Genomic DNA, 15,033 nt, shown 5'->3' with positions numbered 1-15,033 from the left:
AATCAGAGTTGGAAGGGACCTTGTAGGTCATCTAGTCCAGTGGTTCCCAAAGTGGGCAGTACCGCCCCCTGGGGGGCAGTGAGATGCCTTAGGGGGGCGCTAAGAGGCAAGGGGGCGTTCGAGGCGCCGGCCCCACAGGGTCACCCCATTGACTGTTGCACCGCTCCGTAGCCGGTGCCTCGAATGTGGGAGCTCCGATGCACCGCTCCAATGCAACAGTCAGTGGCATCCGTGGATCACCTAGGGGGAGGCAGAGGAAGGGGGGCTTTGACCACATGCCAATATCCAGTGTCCCGCTCGGCCAAGCCCGCTCCTCTTTATAGTTGCCGTGCCTGACAGCAAGTTCACAGGCTGCTCCTCCCGCCAGGGATCAGCCTCCCAAGCTGCCCCCCGTGGGGCACTCACGTCGTAGAGGGCAATGCTGTTCCCTCCTTCCTGGAGCAGGGCAGGGTTGAGGAAGCCCAAGGCAGGCAGCTTTGCTCTAATTTCGCAACGTGCTGCCGCTGCGTTCAACGCGCTGGCTCCGCAGGCTCACCCCTTTGAGCCCCTCCGGTGCAACAGTCAATGGGGTGACCCTGCGGGGCCGGCGCCTCGAACGCCCCCAAGGAGGCCAGCAGGGGTGCTAAAAGGAAGGAGGGAACAGCATTGCCACCAGAGAGTCACGGCAAAGTACTCCTCCACTTACGACCATAACGGAACCCCAAATTTTCTGTTGTTAAGTGAGTTTTACCCCCTCTTTGTTGCCCCAGTTTTGTTAAACCAACCGCCGCCGTCGTTAGTACCACAGTTGCCAAGTGAATTCTGGCCTCTCGTTTTGCGACCTTCTGACTTCGCTTGTCCCATGACACCGGGACACTGCAACCGTCCTAAGTACATGCCAGTTGCCAAGCCTCTGAATTTTGATCACACACGGGGGAATGCTGCAAAGGTCATCAGTGTGAGATAGGAGCCGTAAGTCGCTCCTTTTTCCAGTGACTGTTGTATTTCTGAGCTGTCACTCAACGAACGGTTGTAAGTCAAGGATGGCCTGTATCTCCAAGAAAGGCTCTCTAGCCTCCTGAGGAGGTTGACATGGGGCCCACTGGAGAGCCTAGAGCCGTTTCAAAGCAACTCTACTTCGGAAAACAGTTGCAAAGTTTTTCCCCTTCGGCTGAACTGAGCTTGTTCAGACATATTTAGGTCTGCAGTGCGATCACCTGTAAACACAGGACCAGGTGGGTTGGTGGTTTCTTCATTTCCTTTTCCAGAAAGTGATTTTCCAAGAGATTTCACACAATATGCTGTCATAAACCCTCCGTGCTTTTACCGTACTTTAACAGTTGGAAGGGACCTTGTAGGTCATCTAGTACAACCCCCTGCTCAAGCAGGAGACCCTACACCATTTCTGACAAATGCCAGTCCAATCTCTCCTTGAAAGTCTCAAGTGATGATGCTCCCACAACTTCCAAAGGCAACTTCTGTTCCATGGGTTGATGGTTCTCACTGTCAGAAAGTTTCTCCTTATTTCCAGGTTGAATCTCTCCTTGTTCAGTTTCCATCCATTATTCCTTGTCTGGCCTTCAGGTGCCTTGGAGAATAGCTTGACCCCTTCCTCTCTGTGGCAGCCCCTCAAATATTGGAAGACTGCTATCATGTCTCACCTGGTCTTTCTCTTAACTAGACTAGCCAAGCCCAGTTCCTGCAACCGTTCATTGTGTTTTATCCTCCGGTCCCCTAATCATCCTGATTGCTCTTCTCTGCACATTTGCAGAGTCTCAACACCTTTTTTATAGTGTGGTGACCAAAACTATCTTCAGTACTCTAGGTGTGGTCTTACTAAGGCTTTATAGAGTGGTATTAGTACCTCACTTGATCTTGATTGTATCCCTCTGTTGATGCAATTTAGGATTGCATTGGCTTTTTTGGCTGCCGCCGCACACTGCTGGCTCCTATTTAGCTGGTTGTCCACTAAGACTCCAAGATCCCTCTCACAGTTAGTGCTATTGAGCCTGGTTTCACCCAGACTATATGTGTACTTTTGGCTTTTCTTGCTAAGTGGAAGACTTTACTTTTCTCTACATTGAATTTCATTTTGTTAGATATGAGCTTCAAGTCTGTGAAGATCTTAGCGCAAACAACACCTTCCCCTTTGTGTGTTTTTGGTGTTTTTCCACCTATCTGGTCCCTTCTTGGTCTTCTCTTCCTTTCTAGCGTGCCCATAGCACATAGATATGTAAGAGAGGTTTTTTTAAATTTTATTTTGCTGTGATACCTGGCTCTTGGCCAAGGTGTGCTGTTTATAGCCGTACCTTCCCCTGCGTTTCCTCCAATAAGGCTGTGTTGTCCACAGAGGTTGCTCTGGGTTACAACTCGTGAAATTGTTGAATACCTACGGGGATTAAAAATAAATGCCCTTGTTTACTCTTGGATCAGCAAGAGATAGACGGGCTGGGATAGATTTTTTCACTTGAAAAAGCAGCGAAGGTGTCACTTCCTCCACGTATCGGCTGAGCCTGAAATTTGAAAGCAAGGCAGCTTTTAAAGTGCATTTCGTCCCATTTTTAATTATCTTTCTTGCCACCATTGTTAAGCAAATCACTGCAGCTGTTAAGCTTATTATTTATATTGAGATAGATAGATAGTTTAGATTAGATAGATGATAGATTAGATTAGATAAATAGATGATACCCTGTTTCTCCAACAATATGGCCTCCCCCAATAGGAAGTCCCAGCATGTTTTATAGGCATGAAATGAAATTAAGCCCCTCCCCCCCAAATTAAGGCCTATATTAAAACATGCGAAATGGGGGGGAATGGTGGGGGGGCTTGCTGTTAGGAAGTACTTTAGTTGCACACCCGGATATGGTGCTGCCTGCGTTGACCCTGATATGAAGTGCCCCACCAATGCCGAGGTCCACATCCAAGCCATCGCTGCCCGCCCACCCGAAGATGCAAGGGGGGGGGAATTAAGTCACCCCCGAAAAGACGGCCTAGCCATTTTTTCGGGGCTCAAAAAAATAAATAAGACCCGGCCTTATTATATGAGAAACACGGTAGATAAATTAGATGGATGGATGGATGGATGGATGGATGGATGGATGGATGGATGGATAGATAGATAGATAGATAGATAGATAGATAGATAGATAGATAGATAGATAGATGATAGATAGATAGATAGATAGATAGATAGATAGATAGATAGATAGATAGATAGATAGATTTAAAGAAGGAAGGAAAGAAAGACATAAGTGAAGATGATAGATAGATAGATAGATAGATAGATAGATAGATAGATAGATAGATAGATAGATTGATTTAAAGGAAAGAAGGAAGGAAGGAAAGAAAGACATAAGTGAAGATGATAGATAGATAGATAGATAGATAGATAGATAGATAGATAGATAGATAGATAGATAGATGATAGATAGATAGATAGATAGATAGATAGATAGATAGATAGATAGATAGATAGATAGATAGATGATAGACAGACAGACAGACTAGCCTATAAGCCATATCAAAGTACAGGTTCATACACATATTGCCAATAAAATTCTAAACAAACCATTTAAAACGAGAGTAGGATAGCAGTTAAGTCAGTCACACAGTCGGTCCTTAAGTGAATCTGGCTTCCCCATTGACTCTGCTGGTCTGTTCTGACCAAGGCTCCCTGAGACAGTAACAGTCACATGCTGTTCAGTGGTGGCATTCTACCGGTTTGGACCGGTTCTTGGTAGCGCCAAGGAGCGGCGGAGACCAAACCGGTTCTCTCTCCTGGGTTCCCATACTAATCTTTATGTCCTGCTTTGGAAATGCAGCTGCTTTGCGCAGCACATCAGTTTACCGCGCGGCAGCTGCCGAAGCGACAGCAAGTTTGCAGGAGGTGAGTCAAAATGCCTCCGTGCCTGTGCGCAAAGTGTGTGCGCGTGCACGCAAAGCACACCCACCAGTTCACGCCCACTGAAACGGTGGTAAAAATATTTGAAACGCACCACTGACGCTGTTCCCAAAACCCCCCCCCCTTTTTTTTTTTTATTTCAACGGCTGTGAATTATATGTATTCCCAGTCCGTACTGAGTCCCGGATCAACGACCGCTGGCTGCATCCCGCCGGGTCACGTGATCCCCTTTTGCGACCATCTGACGAGCGGAGTCCATGGGGAAGCCAGATTCACTGAACAAGCGTATGACTGGCGTATCCACTGCAGTGATTCCCTTCCTTATGACCTAAGGAAGGTCATAAAATGGAGCACAACTGATTGAGCAGCTGTCTCGCTTAAGCAGCCAACGTTTGGGCCTCAATTTTATTTTATTTTATTTTATTTTATTTTATTTTTGTCAATCGCTTACAAGATAATAGGTATAAGTAAAAATATAGTTATGAATACATGGATACATATAAGAAAAATAATAAATATATATAAAAGAAACAATAGGACAGGGATGGTAGGCACATTGGTGTGCTTATGCACGCCCCCTACAGACCTCTTAGGAAAGGGGTGAGGTCAATAGTAGACAGTCTAAGGTTAAAGTTTTTGGGGTTTGGGGATTGTAAGTCATAAGTGCAGAACTATCCCTAGTATTGTCTAAATTACTTCCAGTGCATCGCCAGAAACCAATCTCGATAGGCCTTGGAACTGTCCTAACTTGACCCACCTTTATAGAATCCAGGGGACTCGGATAATGACCTTCAAGTTCTCAAGTCTTCTGACTTAGGATTGCTAAGAATCTGACAACAGCATCTGTCTTGGGCCATCTCAAGAGGAGAAGTCCAAGGAAAGGACGATTGTGTAAGCTCTATACTCAGCATGAGATGTTCAAAAACAACATTCTTCCTCGCCCAAGAAACCCGAGAGCATTGGCCATGCTCCTTCCACCCCGTGGTCAACCTCTCCGCCCACATAGCTTGCAGGTCACGTTTTGGCCATGAAGAAGAATTAGTGCGGTCCTTGGGTACCCAAAATAGCTCTAAAATCTTCTCTTGGCCAAAGGGACTGTGATTGGCAGGCCTTTAATGTCAGGGTATCAATAGCATTTCGGGGTTCAAACAGGAATAGCACTTAGATTTAGGCAGGTAGTCTTCAGATTACGAGGAGTGGCACATAGAGGTGGAGTTCTCGCTTCACAATCAGGAGGCTGTGAGTTCGATCCTAGGTAGAGGCAGATATTTCTGGGCACACTGAGAATATGTCTGTTGAACAAAACTCCGCATTGAAAACAGGAAGGGCATCCGGCCATTAAAACACTCCGCTAGCTCCATTCAGTTGCTCAGATTCCACCCCGCAAGGAATTACGACGTCGTTAAAAGACGATGGCCGTCAACATCGGGGATGAGACTGTAATTATTTTCAGCTACAGATTGTCCTTATGACCACAGCTGAGCCCAGAATTTCCATCGCTAAGCAAAACGATTGTCAAGTTAGTTTTGCCCCGTTTTACGACCTTCCTTTCCCCCTGTCATGAAGTGAATCCCTTCCATTGTTAACTGTAATAAAGCTAATCGGTGAATCCTGCTTCCCCCTTGACTTGGCTTAGCCGAAGGTCGTAATTGGAGATCACATGACCCTGGGGACCTTGAAACAGACATAAAGACCATGCCAGTTGCCAAGCAATCTGAATTTTGGTCACGTGACCACAGTGGTAAGTGTGAAAAATGGTCCTAGGCAGGGGTGGGATTTGACCGGGTCGGGTGAATCGCGAGCTCACCGAGCTGTTACACCGGTTGAATCACACCACTGGTCCTTAAGTTACTTTTTTCAGGGCGGTCGTAACTGTTCTGACCAAGCCTTCCTGAAACCGTAATTAAGCACATGCTTAGTCCAAACAACTCTCGTTTTATTTCAACGCTGGGAATTATGTTCATTCTGTAATGAATCCCAAACAGTCCCTCGAGATAAGCACCCACCTTTCTCTCCTTTGAATTGCTGCCAACAACTAAAATGCCAAATGAACTGGGGAAAAAAAAAAAGCCAAATGAAGTACAAAGTCCATACAGAGCTTCAAGGTTTAATCTGAACAGAGTGAACGACTTTGCTTCCTGAAAAGGTTTCCCTACCTTTGCACCTCCTTTATACCTTATGGGAGGGGCAATCATCTCCAAGCCTTACTCCCGATTTGCCCCTTTTGTCTCAGCTGCTTTTGCCTTCTAGCAGCTCTATGCATATGCGCACTGGGAACAGGCTCCCCTGGATCCTTTTCCTCACTGCTGCCAGACTCTAAAGGCTCCGGAGTCAGCACCCCACTCCTAGGTGGTCCTGTCCCCATCTCTGCATCGGATGCAGGACCCTCATCCAAGTTCTTTCCAGACTCCCTGACTGGTCCCTGTTCTTCCCCACTGTCCGATTCCACTGCCGTCTGCACAGGCTACCGGCGAACCACAACAGTAACTCAAAATGGCCACTAGACGAATTGTTGTGAGTTGAGGCCTACCTGTCGCCGAGAAGCCTGAAGCCAAGAGAATTGCTAGGACGGCAATCTTAAGCCAGAGAGTAGGTAATCTTAAATATTTTCCCCTTTGTTTTTTTCCCCCTCCCTGACAGGACCTGAAGAAATACGGCGCAACCACAGTTGTGAGAGTGTGCGAAGTGACGTATGACAAGACACCCCTGGAAAAGGATGGCATTAAAGTGATGGTGAGTCTCTTGCTTTGAAATTCTATTTTTATTTTTATCTCTGCTGAAACCACCGAGAAGGTTCAAGCATCACGAATGGAAGAAATGTATAATTACAGGGAGTCCTCAACTTACTACAGTTTGCTTAGTGACTGTTCGAAGTTCCGATGGCATTGAAAAAAAGGGGGCATTTTTCGTACTTACGACCATTGCAGCCTCCCATTGCAGATGGTCAGGTGATCAAAATTTAGATGCTTGACTACTGGTTTATGACGATTACAGTGTCCCAGGGTCACATGTTCTCCTTTAGCGACCGTCGGACAAGCGAAGTCAACGGGGGGGGGAGCCATGTTCACTTAAAGACGGTGTGGCTAATTTTAACAGCTTGCAGGGATTCACCTAACCAGTGTCGCGAAAAGCATTTTAAAATGGGGGCAAAACTCATTTAATGTCTCACTTAGCAGCATAAATTTCTGGCCTCCCTTGCAGTCTTACGTCAAAGACTATCTGTACTTCTAAGCACCGGTTGTGGGGTTTTTTATTTTGGATGGCAGCTTTGCCGCCCGATACATTTCCTCACATGTACATAGCACAGGTTCGTTTAGTGACTTCCAACAGTGTTGAAAAAAATGGTTTGTGACTGTTTTTCACACTTAATGACCGTTGCAGCATCCCCATGGTCATGTGATTGAAAATTCAGATGCTTTGCCAACCGGTTCATAGTTATGACGGTTGCATTATCCCCGGGACTATACGATTCCTTTTTTAAAACTGTCTGACAAGCAAAGTCAATGGGGAATCCAGATTCACTTAATGACCGTGTGACTAATTATAACGACGGCAGTGTTTCCCTTAACAGACATGACCAAAAAAAGTCGTAAAACAGGGCAAAATCCACTTAACGAATATCTCCCTTAAATTTTGGGCTCTGTTGGGTTGCAAGTCAAGGACTTGAGACGCCTTACATCGGTGCCGCAAAGTTGTGTGTTCACATGACCCTTCAGCCGTCATAAATGTGAACCAGTTGCCAAGCGTCTAAATTTTGACCCATGTGACCGTGGGGTCGTAAGTGTGAAAAACGGTCACCAGTCATGTTTTTCAGTGCAGTTGTAACTTTGAATGGGCACTAAACAAGCTGCTGTAAGGCGAGGACTCCCTGGATTGTATCCTGGGAAAGTGATAATCTGGAATTTCTCGTTTCCTGATAAAAGAGAAATCGAAATAAAGGTAGTGTCATGCCTCTGTCGGAGTCTGAATCCGAGGAGGAAGACGAACCACTGACAGGGAGCGGGAGTGTGGCTCTGTTGGCTGTGGAGGAAACAGGAAGGGCAAAGTCTGGCTGGGCAGAGCAGGAGAGAGGTAGAACAAGGAAGAGGGAGTTCAGAGGAAGACCCAGGCCCAGGCCCTCTTCATCCTAGGGTATGCCGGGAGGAACGGAGAAGAGAGCAACGTGGGTTGCTTGACTTACGGGACAGGAAAAGGCCCTGATACCCTTCATTAGCCACATCTGGGAAGAGAGTTTAAAAGAGATGCAAGCTGAGTGTGGAGTCTGCTGGGAACAAACATGAATTTATCTTGTGTTGACTCTGGTTATCTGCGTTCCTGGCATCCTCCCAACTGGGTTGATTTACTGCCGTTCCTTCACATCTGGAATTCCTTTCTTGCCCTGCCAGATTAATTATATCATCTTGCCTTGATTGGACTTATAGTTACAGTTTTTGTTGACAGTGTTTTGGACTTGATTCTCTGCAGCCACAGGCTGTTCCTGGGAGTTTTTTTCTCCAGGCCAAAAGGTAACCAGGATATTGGGGACGCAAAGTTGGAGCTACTAAAGGGACTCCTACTGATTATCTGACTGTGTTGCCTTTGTACAATGCCCTCGGTCATCACAGGTACCAAGTGATCCTTGAGTTACAACTGTGAGGGTGCCTGCCTGTAACAGTCATAAATTTGACCTTGGGATTTAATAATTTTAACGTCCCATTTTTTTCCTGCCGTCTTTAAATGAACCACTTCAGTCATTAAGAGAATTATCTGGTTGTTAAATGAATCAGTGGTTTGCCACGGGTTTCCCAAAAATTGAAAATAAATGTCAATTTTCAGCAAAATCACGGTAAAACATAGTTATAGGAGTATACAAGGCTACAAAATACAAAAAAATTGCAGCCATTTGCTGAAATCTACAAGTATGGCATACAAATCATAAATGCCTGTTTTCACGTCCATCGTGACTTTGATTTGCTGTGTGGTGAGGATGACCAGTATCCTTGCCAATTCTTACTGGCCTTTGAAAAAAATGCAAATTGGTAGGGAAATGGTAGAGAGAAGAGACTTACAAGCCATGCATTTTGGGGGGGTGTTATCTGAATTGTAAAGAACCCCAACTGTACATTCCCTTCGAGGCTTAAAAATTGAAGACTGTAATTCAGTGGGTTTATTTGACCCCAGACTCTGATCCCACGTACAGCATAGAACATCATTGGGGCTGGAAGGGACCTTGGAGGTCTTCTAGTCCAACCCCCTGCTCAAAAAGGAGACCCCATAGCATTTCAATTAAGTGCCTGTCCAGTCTCTTCTTCAAAGCCTCCAGTGATGGAGTAGCCACAACTTCTGGAGGCCAGCAGTTCCACTGGTTAATTGTTCTCACTGTCGAGACATTTCTCCTTAGTTCTAAGTTGCTTCTCTCCTTGATTAGTTTCCATCCATTTCTTCTTCTCCTGCCTTCCTGGTGCTTTGGAGAATAGGTTGACCTTCTCTTCTTAGTGGCAGCCCCTGAGATATTGGAATACTGGTATCATGTCTCCCCTAATCCTTATCTTCCTTAAACTAGACATACCCAATTTCTGCAACCTCCCTTCCTTTTAGCCTCCAATTTGAAACTCTGCCTGTTTTTGTTTTTTTTCTGTGAGTCTGTCTGTCTTTCTTTCTTTTTTTCCTCCCTCCCTCCTTTGAAGAATAGCTTGACTCCCTTTTCTTTGGGGCAGCCCCTCAAATATTGGAAGACCGCTATCCTGTCCCCCCTAAGTCCTTCTTTTCGTTAAACTAGACATCCCCAATTCCAGCAACCTTTCTTCCTTTCTTTTAGCCTCCGGCCCTCTAATCCTCTTAATTGCTCTTCTCTGCACTCTTTCCGGACTGCAGCTAATCCTGGCAGTTTGTTTCGCGACTGTTCAAAGTTACAAGAGCACTGAAAAACGTGATTTAAAGGCCGTTTTCCACAGTTAACAAACCTTTGCAGCCATCCCCAAGGGGTCCTGCAATCAAAATTCTGGAAACCGAGAAAACTCTCCATCGCTCGATGCAAAACACAGCATATCTTCCTCTGTTGAGTCATCCAAGTTAGGTCTCCAAGCTAAGCAGTCCATGAGCAAAGTGGAAATTTGCCAGGGAAGCCTGCCTCTCTCTCCTAATCAGGAGGAATTTCCCTCTGGAAAAAGATGTAAAAGGGAAATCCTCAGGAAGCTGCCTAATTTAACATACCACATCTGTTGGGAAGCATAAACCCCAGTTGAAAGAGCTTTGGGAGAGAGGGAGGAAACAAAGAAAGAAAAAGAAAGAGAGGAAGGAAGGAAGCAAGGAAAGAGAGAGAGAGAGAGAGAGAAAGAAGAAGGAAAGAAAGAAAGAAAGAAAGAAAGAAAGAAAGAAAGAAAGAAAGAAAGAAAGAAAGAAAGAAAGAAAGAAAGAAAGAAAAAAGAAAGGAAGAGAAGAGGAAGAAGAAGCAAGGAAGGAAGGAAGAAAAGAAAGAAAGAAAGAAAGAAAGAAGAAAGAAAGAAAGAAAGAAAGAAAGAAAGAAAGAAAGAAAGAAAGAAAGAAAGAAAGAAAGAAAAGAAGAAAGGGAAGGAAGAGGAAAGAAAGGGAAGGAAGGAAAGAAAGAAAGAAAGAAAGATCTCCGCCCCTTCTCACACTGATGATGTTACCTAGTTAGGTTATGAAACGTCTGCAAGAAAACCACCAAGCTTACAGGCAGGCCATCAAGGACCCCACAGTTCTCCTCCTCCTCCTTTCCACAAACCCCATTCCCTTCTAGCGCTGATGATGTTACCTAGTTGGGTCATGAAACGTCTGCAAGAAAACTACCAAGCTCAAAAAGCACTAAAGACCCCACCGTTCAACCCTGAAGCCACAAATATTTCTTTCTGTTGACAGAAAAGAAGTAAAGATTTTGTCCCCAAAGTGCAAATTAAGTAAGATGCAAGGCACCCTTTTCTGACCAGCCTTTAAAAAAAAAAAGACTTCTCCAGATCTGGAAAAGATTATTTTGCAGCAGGAGAAGGAAATTCTTCACACTCACACACACCCCAAAAATGTCCCATCTTGCATAATCCTAAATTTTCATTCTCTTGGGCAACAGCTCAAAATCTTGGCAGGAAAAAAAAGAATAATTGTATTATTTCTGGTCACTTAGAAAACTTAGCTCCCTACAGTGAGACTATTACCATAGGATATTAGTTCCTCTACCAGTTGTCATTGGGAAACATCAAAGTCTCAATCCCAACAATTAAAATCCTGCCTCTGGAATGAACATCTGTATTTTTTAGGCAAGCTTGAGCAATTCCCATTTTTATTTTTCTCCAACTCAGTGCTGTGTTAGAAGGGAATTGCGTAAGCAGACTTGAGATTCTGCCTTTCTATCATCAGGGTAACACTCCAAAAACCCAAGAGAAAAAGGGACTGGGCATTGGGTGCAAACTATGAAATTGCAAACATAAAAGGAGAATATTGGCAGCTCAGGAGTGAAATAAGGGGGTCCTTGGTACTCTCCGAGCTTGTTTACTTTCTTGCAGACGTTTCATGACCCAAACTAGGTAACATCATCAATGCTACTAGCAATGGTTTGGGTCATGAAATGCCTGCAAGAAAGCAACCAAGCTCAGAGAGCACCAAGGACCCCTCAAATTGCAAACAAAAACAAAAACCTCCCAAAAAGGCCAGGGAATACAGAGAAGAAAAATGCAGGAAATTTCTCCCTACTACTAAGAAGTAGGCCAGGAGTGGTATGGTGGCCTAGAGGTGGAGCGCTCGCCTCACAATGAGGAGGCTGTGAATTCGATCCTCGGTAGAGGCAGATGTTTCTCTCTCTGGACACAATGAGAATATATCTGCTGAACAAAACTCCACACCAGCGATAGGAAGGGCATCCGGCCAAGAAACACTCTGCTAGCTCCATTTCTGTTGCCCAGAGACCATCCAGCAAGGAATTATGGGAAAAGAAGAGGAAGAAGGAGGAAGAAAGCAAGGGGAGGAGGAGAAAGGAAGAAAGGAGGAGGAGGAGGAGAGGAGGAGGAGGAAAGAAGAAGAAGAAGAAGAAGAAGAAGAAGAAGAAGAAGAAGAAGAAGAAGAAGAAGAAGAAGAGGAGGAGGAAGAAGAAGAAGAAGAAGAGGAAGAAGAAGAACTTCAACAACAACTAACGGGAGGTGGACCCACATAGCTAAGAATTTTGATCACGTGACCGTGGGGGTGGTGCAATGGTCGTAAGTGAAAAACAGTCGTAAGTCACTTTTTTTTTCAGTACCATTGTAACTTCAAACGGTCACTCAACTAATGGTTGTGTCAGGATTCCAGCAATCGCCCTAATTAAATCATGATTCTGAAGCCAAGCTTCATAAAAACTTCAAAAGATTCATTAGAGGTGACATACTGGCACTGCCCTGTATGAAGCCAAATGTCAGTTGGTGCTCCATTCAAAATCCCAGAAAGACAGACTCCGTTGTTATAGAGGAAAGAAACTTTTTACTGGAAATCAAGCGGTAGCATCGAAAGGATTCTAGACCTGATGATTTACACGCGAAAAACACATATACAAAGTTACGGCAACATTCCCACCCACCATAGTTCAAACGAGGATGTGTATAATGTCATGTGGGGCATCTTCAGGTGGTGATGCAGACATCTGGCTGTTGACCTTGGCCTAGTTTGATAAAGAGCTGCAGTTGCGCAGAAAGCAAGCAAATAAGCATAAACAATAACGTTTTCCCCAAGTTATACAGTTCATTCTCTAAAACCTCCAGCGCTCTTCCCACCCCACCAAGCCCAATTAATTCACCCTCCCCCTGTTACTATGGCAGCCAAAGAGAAAGCGAAAGAAAGGAGTCTTGAAGGCTAACACCAACTCTGGCCTACGTCATTTACAGTCCCCTGTGGCCCTGTTTCCTCCCTGACCCCTGGGTGTCTCATAAACCAGATTCTCCAATTGAGCACCTTCACAGGCTGGGTGTCATCAATAACATTCTCCAATTAAATATATTTGCGGGCAAAATCTCTGGTATTTTAATTGCAATCTTTTAAAGATAAAGAGTTGGAATGTACTTTGCTTTCAACTGCTCTTCCAGATTTCCTCCCCCCACTTGTTTTTTTTTATAGCAACTACTAAAACAGGCACGGGAATGTTTTATGAGTTGATAGGTTGTATTGTAACACGAGGACTACCATTTTGAGGACTTATTTAACAAACACTTGAAATATTCCCTTAATCCTCTTCCTATTTGGTTGAAAATGTCCCACTTGGTTTCTGGTCTTCTACTCCAGGATTGGCCCTTCGATGATGGAGCTCCACCACCCAACAAAATTGTGGATGACTGGCTCAACTTGCTGAAGACCAAATTCTGTGAAGACCCCGGGTGCTGCGTCGCTGTCCATTGTGTAGCTGGCCTGGGACGGTGAGTGTCGTCCTCCGTGACGGGCACGGAGCGAGTAAAAACAATTTTTGATCAATGTTTCTCTTTGCACAAAACTACGCAATTATCCATGGCCAGGAGAATTACTACCTTGTTCTACCTTCACAAAATCACGAAGCAGACTCTTTGTCCCGACAAAATCCCTTTTTATTAGGCTAATGTGAATTCCTATCATTCACATCTAGCAAAGTCCCGGCAAACGGTCTTTCAAGGGTGAACTGCAACCACAGACATTATCAGGCTTGGAGAGCTGCCAGGCTGATATCTTCCAAGCGCAACGCTGTACAAGAAAATACTTGGCAAGGATTCTCTGAGAGTCATGAACAAATCTTCACACAAATTAAATGAATTAATTGTCTCCTGCAAACACCACTCCCCTTTCACTCCTCTTTATTCCCTATAGGAGGGGCCATTCACCGTCCACCTGTGCCTTTACTCCCAAGTCGATCCTTGATCCTTAACTGTACCCTTCTTCTGACAGCTCTGCGCGTGTGCACATTGGGAATAGGCTCCAGCTGTTCTTCTGCCCCTCTGATCTCCGACTCCGAAGGCAGCTGATAACTGTCAGAAGGCCCTGGCCCCATCTCTGCCTCCGACGCAGAGCCCTAGTCAGAGCCTTCCCCAGACTCCAGGACTGGCCCATGTTCCTCCCCAACCTCTTCACTGTCCGATTGGTGGGCCACAACATACCTTCCCTGGTTTAAGATGTATGTGTTAGTGAAACATTTGTTGATCAGCACTTGGTCTAGATGCAACTTAGCAACTTTAAGACGGGTTGGACTTCAACTCCCATCTTAAAGTTGCCAAGTTTGGAAAAGAAAAAAAAACAGGTCTAGAAGCTCAGTTTTGTGCACAACAAGAACATGATGTGGAATTTTTCAGCCAGGGGTGTTTTCTCACTTCAACCTTGGCGTCCTGAATTATTCTTCAGCCATTTTGCTTTTTTCAAAATTGGAATAGAGAAATGGTACCGCGTTGTGGGCCTGACCTCACTTCTGCCTTTTCCTGTCTAGGGCTCCAGTTCTGGTCGCGCTGGCCCTGATTGAGAGCGGGATGAAATACGAAGACGCCATCCAGTTCATTAGACAGTAAGTGCTCTTCTAGAAACCTCCGTGCCACCTGTTCTGATGGAGATGAACGACCCCAGGTTGGTGGGCAAACAACTTGGCACATCCCAAAGGAATTCGATAGGGGCCTGTCCTCCTGGGCTGTACCACTTCGGGGCATAGATGGGGAGGTGCTTAAAATCCCACCTTCCCCAACCCTTCACAAAATTGCAATCCATGCATCATCTTAAGTACTGGAAAGTGCTTAGAGTCTCAATCTCCAGGCAGAGATGCTTCTCGCCTGAAAGTAGGGTAAGCATTCCTGCCTGCCTGCAGTCCAAATTTTCTTTGAAGTGTCGTCAGAATTTGGCATTACAGTAAACAGTTTGCGGAACCATACCTGTGGCAGCGTACAGGTAGACTTCAACTTACGAGCTAGAGATAGGAATTCCTGGGGGGAAAACCCTGGAAAAATTGGGAGAGGGAAATAAGTTTTTTTTCCCAAAGCCGTTTGGAGAAAAACAGGGGGGAAACACTGGGTTTTTTTGCAATTTTTTCCTGTTTTTTTCCCCAAGCCTTCCCCTGCTCTACTTATGGCTGGTTGCTTAGTCACTAAGTTCTAAGTTACAATGGATCCCCCCAAAAGGTACTTGCGACCTGGATTCAAAGTTCCAACCCAAAAGAAGACATGAGTGGATCACTTTTATACTCATGCCAAGAA

At 45.1% G+C, this 15,033-nt stretch overlaps 1 protein-coding gene across 4 annotated transcripts in view; it reads left to right on the top strand.

The window, feature by feature from the left end:
* PTP4A3 (protein tyrosine phosphatase 4A3) overlaps nt 1-15,033 on the top strand; it is a 123,218-nt gene that overhangs the window by 97,795 nt on the left and 10,390 nt on the right. For all 4 annotated transcript variants that reach the window (XM_087962266.1, XM_087962268.1, XM_087962265.1 and 1 more), the window contains 3 exons: nt 6,521-6,613; nt 13,118-13,248; nt 14,280-14,354. In XM_087962266.1, coding sequence (XP_087818392.1) covers nt 6,521-6,613; nt 13,118-13,248; nt 14,280-14,354 — 299 coding nt within the window. The remainder of the gene's footprint in view (nt 1-6,520; nt 6,614-13,117; nt 13,249-14,279; nt 14,355-15,033) is intronic.

The sequence above is a fragment of the Notechis scutatus genome, chromosome 3 (assembly GCF_049901735.1).
Source record: "Notechis scutatus isolate UNSWTSFEM ecotype Mainland chromosome 3, rNotScu1.2, whole genome shotgun sequence".
Taxonomy (NCBI): Eukaryota; Metazoa; Chordata; class Lepidosauria; order Squamata; family Elapidae; genus Notechis; species Notechis scutatus.
The sequence above is the reverse complement of the archived record's forward strand: the minus strand, read 5'-3'. Positions and strand labels throughout refer to the sequence as shown.